We start from the raw sequence: 11,458 nt of genomic DNA, 5'->3' as shown, positions 1-11,458 counted from the left end.
TTGCCAAGCGGCGCCTCGCCTGTGCCAGCTGGATTTGATGACGCGGAGGGATCCCTGTCCAAGTCGGGCTGAGAGAGTTTTGGTATGGATGCCATGAGAAACGAGACATGATTGAGTGCAATTACGAGTGGCGGGGCAGTTGATTTCCTTGCTTGTTCTCTTTACCGCGTTGAGATGGCCGGTCCTTGTCTTTCTGCCATTTGCAGTCTATGGTTAACCATCAATGTCTGTCAATATTGTTGATACCAATACATGGTCGGATCAACTCTTGGCCGTGCGGAAACTCAGATCTCAGTTGACTCATGGCGACTTGGTTCAGCCAGATCGAGGATTGGTCGTCCCAAGGTGGATGGATGGCTGGTGGCCAAAGCACGACATGGCGTCTGCGTCGTCGAGGTATGACAGACTAGACCGATGCTTATCCATCTTGAATCAGAGATACAGCACAGGCATCCACAACAGGCAGGCAACCGGCTGCATGCATCAGTGAATTTCCGACCGACTCGTGGGCCCCGGCCACCAGATGAGGAACCCCATCCGCACCTACCTACATGTCGACAGCATGGCCAGATGGTTCTCAAGGGCGGTGGATGTCCGAGAGGGCTGGGAAACGAGGGCAAACACCAATCCATGTAAACCCTCATGGTGTCATAACGTCAACAGGCATGACCAACTGACAGCGCATCGTCTGGAGAAGGCAGGGATCTTGCTCAAGGTTGAGATTGGAAACCAACAGTGGTTACCATTTCCTTCGTTCTTCTGGGATGTCCGGATGCACATGATCTTGCTGGTAGAGGGAGGACGGTGATCCCACGCCATACGACCACGACGGTAGCAGTTGCAGGGTCTGCGCATCATCTCGAGGCCAGGGCCGGGCCCATGCTTCTCGGCATCCAAAAGTCTAGGACTGGGCCCTTGGAGGCCATGGATCCTGTGTGCAGCATTTTGAACTCTGCTCCACCTGTTTTCAGTCACGTTGCTTCTGCCCACTGCGATGTGGACGGGTCTCGATGAGGGCGCATATCATGGCATGAGCATGGGATATTGACGTCCTTCTTTTACCAGCCTCCCGACTCGGTGCGAGATTTAAAGTGGTTTCTGTGCAAATGTGGGTGAAAGCGTGGTATGAGAACGCTGATATCAGGCTCTGACAGCGTGCCCTGGGTTTGACTGACCTAACCCACGGCACACACACACGCACACACACACACATAAACTCGCAGGCTCATTCCGCAGACCGCCTCGCGTATCAGGCCAGACCTCGGGATTGAGACTCGTACATGTCAATGGCGTCCGGTGGACGAATGTCTCGTTGCCCGGAGGTCAGCCCTCTGAACGGCGGGCCGTATGTGGCCACCGCCGCGCCCCCGCCTCTGCACTGCGGTCTGTGGCCGCATCTCAAGCAACCAGGTCTGGTGCATACCTGCATTGCAGCCAGACTGCCTATGCCCATGCCCATCTCTGTGTACCGAGGTGCGTGTGTGAGAGAAGAAACGTCGATGCAAGAGGCTGGACTCAAAGTACATAGGACAAGGGGGATACTTGGGACGCGGCCCTCGATTGTGGCGTACATGGAAGAGATGGAAGCCGAGACACGGCACGGCAGGTTATGGGCGCTTCTCTTGGATGGCCTCTCTGGGTATCGCCGCCTCGGGTCTGGAATTCGGTCAGTTCAGGGGTGAACTCGGTGCTTTCTGATAGTACAAGCAGTACAACATCAACATCCCAGGCGGCCTTTCTCGCCCCCAAGTACAAGCACCCACAAATGCAGCGAGTCTTCTTTGCGATTACGTGCATTGTCGTATCCACTCCACCGTGAATTCTGTGGGGACCACAAAACAGGGTCCTTTTAACGGTCAACAGCAGGCATGGATGCTGAGACAACCCCACGGCCCTGTCTCAACCCCGACCGACATGCGTTGTTGAATCGAGTGGTTCGTTTCAACATGATTCCATCTTGGCCTGTTAAGTTTCATGTCTCTTGCTATACGTAGCATGTTCCTGAGTGATGTTCGTATGGCCTCATTGCCTTCCAATGAAGCTGCTTTCGATCCGTACGGAGAATTAACTGGGGAATATCTGAGGAGGGGCCGCAAGAAAGAGATCGCCCGCAAGGGCATAAGCGAGCTGGTCCCTGCCTGTGATGCTCAAAATGATGCTGAAGAGAGCTGAATGCCGGTTAACACTTTGGTCGCAAGGTAGCTGTGGCCATGCCCGAAACCAAGACTCTGGAGGCAGCGATCGCTCGTCAATGCCCTTGGCCGTTTGTTATTACCCACTCTAACAGAGTTCATATCCTGGTCCCCCGTCAGGCGGGCGTTTCCGCAAGCCTTATCCATGAAAGGTCACCACAACAAGGACCAACACAGACGGTTGCGAAAGATAGGCTGAGGGAGTCGATCTTTGCAGTAGTCATGCTACTAGTTGAATTGAAGGCAGTCCAGAGTGCGTAATTGTCCTGGCCTTGCAATGTAATGTGTCTTTTAAGTTGTCTGTCGTTGTAGGAATATAGCATTTCGAACCAGGCCTCCTTCGCAGGGAACCTTGCAGTCCATCAACTGGGAATAGACACACTCGAATTGCATTTTCAACCGGACCCAGCCATCAAATTCGAGTGCTGCCGTCTGTTTTGGTGGGATTGGCCAGTTTTACCAGCCGTCGATCCGGAAGGCGCTTGACTTGAAGGATACTTGAAAGTACCCAGTGTACGGAACCTCGTCGTCGAGGGGATATGCCAAACCGTCAATTCAGGAGCCCCTCGGAGGCCTGACAAGCAGATGGGAATCGAAGTGACCCGTCATGTGCAGTTCCGCTGCCCCTCGTCGTCATTGTCCATCATCATCATCATCGGCATTTCTGGTTGATGTGCCCCTCATCGCGCCCCTCATCCAACCTCTCTTGGCAGTATGCAGAGACAAAGGCACCGTCGGAAGAAGGAAGAGGCTAACTGATGACAAAAAAGCAACGGGAGGCCGTGGGAACCACATCCGTCGCGCCTGGCAGGTGTGCCAAGCCCGCCCCAGGAGCGGCCGCAGGTTGGGCCCTCTCAGTGGAGGTTTTTCCTTCACGCCGCGAGCGATCTCACGCTGGTCTGGTCTCGCGGTGCGGTGCGGTGCGGTTGTCCAACCTCCAGGGTTGAAACGGCACAGCAAGACCCGCAACATGCTCGCCACGATGCGCGGAAATTTTCTGGATGTCGTTTGGTATTGTTTTTGTTTCTGCTAACCCTTACGGCTGGACAGCCGCCTCGATTAATTTCGCTTGCGGATATCCTGTAACGCAATGGGCGATACGCCCAAGGTAAAGCACTGTAACGGGGCGACCACGGCGCGTAGCACGTCTTTTTTTGTCGCTGGCGGTTATCAGAGTTTCTGCTTCAACTTGTTTTAAGCGACGGGGCCAGAGCCCAAACCCAAAACGCTCAGAACACCGACCATCTTGTTCCAATTTGGTGGACAACTTCGTGGGGCGTGGAGGCATGTGTCATGGGATTTCGGTGGTCGTCACGTCAGAGCAAACTAGCGGCCCCAAGGTGGAATTCTGGAAGAGTTCCAATTGTCGAATCGCCGTTCGCCGTTGGAAGCTCAAGCTCCGTCATGGCCCGGGTTGGATGGAACTCCCTTGTCCTCCACAAAGCCCACTCGAACTCACAGAACAGAACCCACCAAGCTCTCGACGAGATTCGGCATCCCTGCTGTGAGCAAACGCGCCCAATGGCCATCTTGCAGCGCTTCTCGGCGAGCCGTCTGTTTAGAGAGTTTCTCGATAGTTAGCTCAGGCCTAGTGAACTAAGAAGACTGAACTGTCACTGGGTAGAGGGAGCGATGCGGAAAGTGGCGGAGAGTACCGTCGTGTCTTTGTCCGAGTAGAATTATCGGTTCAGAGCAGGATAATGCCTCTGACCATCAAGAAAGCCCTTAGGTTTGCGAAGGACGGGACAACCTCTCCTGGCGTTTGTGCTTGTGGCTGGGTAAATCGGTGATCAAGAGGCAACCTCTTGGGATGCTTGTGGTGGTGGCGGTTGTGGTTGTACCGGCCGATTGACGAGAGAACAAGGGGAGTTGAGGTCAGGAAAGGTACGGTCGGTACCCCGCGTTGACCGGCGCAAGCAAGTACGTCCCGCTACTCGGAGCCGTCTCTCGAGGTTCCAGTCTTGTTATTGATGTTGTTTTTATTAACATCGACAAGCAAGCATTGCCAACTCATCATTGCATGAAGGTTAGTAGGGGCTGGCCCCAAGGCCTGCCTGCCTCCCGTTTCGTCTGCCTGCCCTCTGGCCTTCGACCCAGCCTACTTTCCCAACTAGACAGGCTTACACTGTACAGACAGTACCTGCCCTCTTCCTTTCTTCCCTCACTCTAGTCGTTGTCTCGCGCCTCTTGCGTGGTCCCTCTTGCCATCCGCTTCCCCTCCCCCTCCCTTACCCATACTGTAGCTAAGGCAAGCACGGAGTTCGGACGCTCCAGCTGCTTCCCCTCCTCAACACAGACTGCCCGTCCGTCCAGTCCAGTCCATGGATGAATGAATCCTGGCCACATCTCACTGCCATGCCATGCACAGGCCTCTCTGCCACTTGGCTTACCCCAGTGCACCCAAGCCTTTTTCGCTTCTCACATATGATTCTTCAATCGAGCGAGCTGCACTCCCGGGCTGCCAAATCTGCAATGCACACACCCTCTGGCCACACCATATCGAGGCTGCATCAGGAAGAGCATCATCCAGTGTCCAATCAATCATGCTGTTTTCACCGTTTTCTTCCCTTCTCCATGGGGAGGGAGGCATGCTGATGCTCGCCTGCTTCTTCTGCTGCTGCCTCGCTGCCTCTGCTGCTGCGCTGCGTTGCTGGGGACAGCCCTAACGGCGGCACCCACACACCCGCGCCGGTGGATGCATGGCACAGGGCATGGTGGGCAGGGATGAGAGGGATCATGGTCGTTGGTCCACTGGCAGAGGGGCCAGCCACTGACTGTCCTGTTCATGCACGTCGTCGCGCTGCTTCACCGACCCTTTCCTTGGGGCCCTGGGCTGGGGGAGGGAGGGAGTGGGAAGCAGAAAGTGGACTGTCGTCGACCGGCTTGACTGGCTGCTCCGTGTGGTGTCACTATTGAGTTACTCTGCTCATGGCATCGTCGTCTTTGTTCGCTGCCCTGTGCTTCTTCTTCTTCGACGGCCGACAACCAGGCCACTGAGACTGCAGCCAAAAGTTTACTCGCGTGCAGTGCATCATGATGGAACTCCGCTCTCCATGTTGCTATTTCGGACTCGACACTTGTATGGTCTCTCGCTTATCTCGAGGGGAGAGACTGAATACCTTCCCGCAGCTGATCAGCCAGGCACGTCCTCAAATCTCCCTTGAACCTCTAATATGCCTCAAGGACCCGCGCGCTTTGTGAAGTTTACTGGGTACGAATCGTACACATTCGCAACCGCCACATGGAGTTGAGAACGTGGCCCGCTTTCACTGAGTCGCTGTCGCCTGGCCCCAGCGCAACACTCTAGTCCCTTGACTAGGCCGCACAACTTGGCCGCCCATTTCGCGCGCGACAGACAGACGAGGATCAAGAACAAGATCCTAGCAGATGTCAATCCCCGGTCCTGAGAATTTCCGCTTCCAGTTGGCTGCGGCACTGATGGCAATGGCCTGGCAGGGCAGCTACAGTATGAAGGTACCTTGGACAGGCCGAGGTGCCCTGCAGCAGCTCCGGCCGCGGGGCTCTCGGCGCTCGAGGGGAGGGGACCGGGTGTGGGTTGGTGCTGGTGCTGGTGCTGGCCGGTGGCCCTCGCCGTCCAGCCTCTGGCTCTACTGTTATACAAGCTGGTACTTTGGGCTGGTTGCTATGCATTAGTGGCCGCCAAAGCAGAGATCTCGGAGGTCCAGATGGTGGCAGTGAGCCAGGCACATCCTGTCCTGCTTGTCTTGTCTTGTTGTTGATGTAGGTAGGTGTTGGTATCGCATCGCTTTGTCTACAGTACCTGATGGCTGCAGGTCATTTCGCCCCTCGACGTCTTGATCCTTCCTTCGAGGTGCTTGACCTGATGGACTGGACGACCAGAAACGAGTTACCCGCTCCGAGCCACTGAGGTGAAGCCGTCCTCGCCACCTGACTTGAAGCTAAAGCAAGTTGGAAATTGCTGCCATGTCGTAGTGATGCATCTTCAATCGCGTGTCTGCATGAGCTTCGCAGACCGGGCCCTGACTGGCCCCATCGCCCCCCATTCCTAAGGCCATGCCATCATGCCCTCTTGTCTATCTACGCAGCAGCAGCACGGCCGGACACGGATGGAAGAGTAGGCCGGTAGCATCGGGGGGGGCTGCACGGTGAGAGGGGGATGGGGGCAAGCGAGAGCATAGAGTTTGGCGCAAGAGGCCTTGCTGGAATAAAAAAAAAAGACTCTGAAAGGGAAACAAAACAATAACAAAAAAAAACCGAGAGAGGAGACGGACCCGGGAGGAGGAGAAAAAAATGGAACGTACTAGGTCCCTTCGTGGTACGCCGGTGGCCGAAGGCGTTAACTTTGGGAATCAGAGATCGCCTGGTCGCTGCATCCTCCATGTGTTCCGGTGGAGTGGCCTAGTCGCCAGCGACTTTGATCAACTGGCAACCAGGTAGGCCAACACAGCAAAGATGGGTCACACTCTTTCGAGAGCCGCATCGTTGCTTGCATCTGCCTCCATTCGCGCGTCGTCCTTTGTCTCCAGACACCCCCTGTCCCCGCGCTAACAAGCTGTCTGCAATAAAGGCACACATGTCTCGCCGTGCCATCGGCTCGACTCGTCTCGTCTGCAGCAGAATGCACTCGCAGGTCAGTCAGTCAGGTCGCGACGGACGGAGCTTTTGACAAGACCAAGCAAGGCAAGGTATCCTATCCGGCCGGTATCCTTACCTACGGTACATACAGTACTTACTGGACCCTTCTCCCGAACCCTTTCTTATCTTGAAGCTTCCTTCGTCTCTGCCCTGATCTGCTTCAAAACCTTCTTCCTCGCTCGCTCTCGTTCTTGTTCTCCATCTTCTATCCCATCTATTCTATCCTCCACCACCACCCATCCATCCCATCTCGCTCGCACCCACCAGGGCCCCCCCTACCTACCTCCACGGCACACGACTCGAAGCCAATTTGACAGGACCCTGAACGCCTTTTTTGCATCTCTGTCCTCCAGAAGCAGGCATTGAGCATTCACCAGGATCTTTCCAGTCTCAATTCTACAATATTCATTGTCTACCTCGCATCCTGCCACCTTGAATCGCCCTTTGATATCCCGTCGCCTCCTCCACCTCTGTCCGCCTCCGCCTTGTCCTCGTCTCGAGCTCGATTCTTGGGTGAACCAAACGGAATTGGATCATACTCTTGGCCTCTCTCTCTGCGTTCATCGCTGTTTTTCTGGTTTCTAGACAAGCGTTCTTGATCTATTTTTTACTCTGCCATTATTCTTCTTATTTTTTTTTTCTCCCCTCCGAACCCCCCCCCCCCTCTCCGGCCTGTCCCACACTGGTTGGTCTCCCGCATCAGAGGCGCGCTCTTACAAGCTCGGTTTCCACTTTTCCGCTCCATCCTCCTTCAACCGCAACCGTCCTCGGCCTCGACGCTCCGGCGCAGCTCGGTGAACGCCACCACACAAAAAATCACAATGGGCGGTTTCTACATGCAGTATCTCGAGAGTAAGTTGGTCAATGAATCAATCTAGCCCCTTTTGAGAAGTCAATTCCGGTCCAGCCATCGGCAATTGATTCATCACTCGCTGGGTGAAACCAAGTTCCCCCGCCTGTGGTGACTCTTTGACGCCGAAGTGGCGGGGACAACGGCATATCTCCCGGTTATACCTCGACTCACAACATTGAGTCCAAGTTGGACCATGCCACTGCGTCAATTTTTGTCGAGGGATCATGGCAAAGCCAGACCTTGGGAGATTTAGGCCTCCAAGTCTCGCGTTGGCATGACGACGAGACTGACGCCATTCGACCATGAGCTTTCCCCATGGCCGAGTGCCTATTCAGACACAAAGAAGAAGGGACTCTTTGCTAACCAAGATTTCAAACAGGCCTCTGCCGGCGTCGAGGATGGACAGACCCCATGTACGAGTGCTACCGGGACCACAGCGGCTACACTTGTCTTGTCCTGGTCAACGGCCGCGAGTACCAGACGGATCTCGCCTACGAGTCTGACGTTCTTGCTCAGGAGAACGCTGCCATGCGTGCCTTTATGGTCTGTCGCAACTTTTCTGTCAACGGAGGCATGCTGGCCCGCAACGGCATCGTCCAGGGCCTGCCTGCTCAGGACTCGGGCCGCCGCCGCAAGAGTCGTCACACTTCATCCCGGGACAGTGACCGCCACAGTCGACGATCAGGTCATCACTCGAGCAGTAGCTCGACAGCCTCGTTCGAGTAGAAGCTGCCACGATACAGGTGCAGCTCACGACGGTTATTCGGGTCCAAGTTGATAGTACACCAACGGGCTTAGATGGGCATGGAAGTCACTCACGTGAAACCATGCTTGGAAGCACAGGGGAAAGGAGCCCAGGCAAAAGACGACTTACAAGCGGTTGAAATGCTTCACAGCTACCCCGAGGGATATACCCACACCGAACTCCCTCGGCAACCTCTCTCACGAGACTCAAGGAAGAATCCTCGACTTTCTTCATCATCTTCTTCATTTTCTGTTTTCTTCTCTTCTTTCGGCAAGAGACAAGGCGACTCGCGCCTCCAAACCCTCTCGCCATTTTTCAACGACTCATGATGATATGATACGACTTAGATGCAGCTTCACTCCGACGGCCGGCATATGCGACTTTGCTTTTACCTACCTTGCGTCATTTGCTTCTCACACGAGATTGGACTGATTTTTCACCTACGTTATTCTCTTGTTCACATCTATTCCTATTTTCCTTTGCCTTGACGAAACCTTGAATATTCGGTCCGGTTTGGGTGGGTGTCCATCACTCAGAGCTCATGACGTGGTCACCGACATGGGCGTTATGAGAATACTTCTTCCAGCGATACTGGCACACCACGATTGTTTCCTGCGGGATTTTTCAGGGTGGTCATTTAGTTAAGGGAGGTGACCAACAAAAAGAAAAAAAGATGGAATGGAAAAGTCTGCGTTTGGACAAAAAGCTCGACGATTCTACGACGCCATTCACAGGGGAGGGTAGATTCTTTTCACGATTTCAAGCCAGCCCGGCCTTTACACGCCAGGTACGATCAGCTTACGACAAAACAACCAAAATGAGAGAGAGAGAAAAAGCATCCTTGTATCAGAATTTTGCCAGGGCTTTTTATCATCAAAAATGGTCGAGGGGCAGGCTTGACGAGCAACTTTGGGTTGCTATTTTTCCCGGGGTTTGATGATCCAAGATGAAGGACGAACTGTGCTGCAAAGGGGAAAAGTTTGTGCATCGGGGAAGCCAGCGTTGACTTTTTTGTTGTTTACGGTTGAACAATGTGGGATGAAGAGGATGATGTGACGAGTTCGAGTATGGACAGTGATGGAGTATGATGACAAGATATTTTAACGACGACAATGATAACGACCTTTTTTACTTGTACCTGCTGTCGGTAGAGACGGAGAGTCTATGCCGTGTCTTCTAGTGGTGCAGATTGATGAGTACACGGGATGGATGTAAGATGCTTACATTGGGAAAGGAAGTCAGCCTCAGCAACAACAGGCGTGTCTTTATTATACATGTCAATATTTCGCGTACACACCGGTCCACCATGGTTCTCACTTACATGAGAACCCAACCCGGATCATGTCAGCACGGCCATCAACCATTTCGACTCAGGAGCTAGGGTGGGCCGCTGCACTCGATGAGGTGTACCGAAACGTGGGGAAATAAACCCTTGATTAGAGAGACACCAGGATCAATGTGGATAGAGTTGCTTTTTCCGAAACTTTGATGTACGTACGTACATGCCAGACACAGTGGTTCGTGCCAGAGATGAAGGGGAGTAAGCCAAGTTGAGTGCGGCTGGCTGAGAGAATGAGCGGTTGGTGAGACATGGTGCTTCCTGGTTGGAGATGCCTTTGAAATAAGTTCCGGCTCTTCTAGCAGGAATGAGAAGGGCCGGAAGTTTCTCAGGTTGAGGAGTGTTCAGCTTAATGAACACCCTGAATGTCTCATGTGTGTTCAAGATACATGGGTTCGTCAATGAGATGAACCAAAGCTAAAATAGAATCGCCGAGTCGTTGCAGGGTAGATGAGTTTATGAATGGCTCAATATCACCAAGATTCATGCAAGACATGTTCTAGTGGTGATTTCATGAAGCCGAGGTCTGCATAGCTAAACACCTTGACGACGTCCACCATGTTAGTCTCAGACCTAGCCGCCCAGGTCTTTAGCGATGACGTCTGGGGTGTCGTGGCACTGCTGTGAAACAAAGGACCATTGATCAGCACCAGCAAAAGATCGCCATTGCCTGCCAATGTCGTCCTCGTGCTCCCACCCTTGAGGCAAAGTTTATTAAAAGACAGCTGCTGCGCGGTCATGGGACTCTAACTGACAGCCTTCAGGATAAGACGGACGACGAGGCTAGACCAGATGAGGGAGTAGACAACAGGAAGATCTGTCCAGCTTTTTCGTGGGGTCGCGAGATGCAGGATGATGTGAGTGGACGTGTCAGACGGGGGGGTTTTGAGGCTGAGGAGGGTAGTCGTGGTCTACTGGACGACATGGCGCCCCCGCGAGATGGAGTTCAAGCGAGATGGCGTGGTTATGGGTGAAGTGTGGGATAAATTTGGAGGGGATTACGAGATTGCCGCGTCGTTACGAGAAGCTTGAAGCATAAGAGAGGCAAAGAGGCCCCAATCAGCGGGAGCTAATTGGCAAGATCAGATGTCGATATGATGGGGTCAGGAGCACGATGCAATGCATCAACACGAAATGGCAAACAAGTAAATTGAATCCCAGGGTCTGGACCAGGGGTTGTAGTGTTAAAGACGGGAATAACAGCTCGTGAAAGGCCAAGTGGCCGCCTCCTGAATAAGAAAAAGTAAGGGGACATGGTGCCACTGGGCTGAGGCCACTCAGACCAGACAAGACAGGCCTCATGACGATGGTAAACATGAGACATGACGAAAAAAAAGGAGGCAAGATTAAAGAGACATGGGAAGAGGTAAGAGAGAAAAAAAAGGAAAAAGGAGAAAATTCACATTGAAAGAATTAGCTAGTCTGAAACTTGGACCTAGATCACCAATAAGCGGCAACCGCCTTGTCCGATGTAGAGAAGGGAGTTATTGGATTGGATCCAGGGGAATGGAGCTTTGTCGTTCGTTGGCGTTGATGACTGGTGATATTACATTACGCTCATTACTTGGATGCAATCACCCGCGGCTGAAGCGGTCACATCCGTCTGGACTGCGTTAGAGATTGATTATTAGTCCTTCCAGAAGCACGGAAGCGCGCAATTCACCATAACCATCAGGGGTAAAACATCGCGCTCTATTGAAAATATGACGCCC

The 11,458-nt window shown here is 53.4% G+C and overlaps 1 protein-coding gene across 1 annotated transcript; it reads left to right on the top strand.

The window, feature by feature from the left end:
* Positions 1–7,630: 7,630 nt before the first annotated feature.
* On the top strand, positions 7,631–8,388 carry NECHADRAFT_36096 (uncharacterized protein; the record flags this gene model as incomplete). The annotated part of the gene is made up of 2 exons (XM_003053036.1): positions 7,631–7,661; positions 8,042–8,388. 2 exons carry the CDS (start codon positions 7,631–7,633, stop codon positions 8,386–8,388), a joined length of 378 nt encoding a protein of 125 aa, XP_003053082.1.
* Between the last annotated feature and the right edge of the window lie 3,070 nt (positions 8,389–11,458).

This window comes from Fusarium vanettenii (genome assembly GCF_000151355.1).
Source record: "Fusarium vanettenii 77-13-4 chromosome 3 genomic scaffold NECHAsca_2_chr3_3_0, whole genome shotgun sequence".
Lineage (NCBI taxonomy): Eukaryota > Fungi > Ascomycota > Sordariomycetes > Hypocreales > Nectriaceae > Fusarium > Fusarium vanettenii.
The sequence above is the reverse complement of the archived record's forward strand: the minus strand, read 5'-3'. Positions and strand labels throughout refer to the sequence as shown.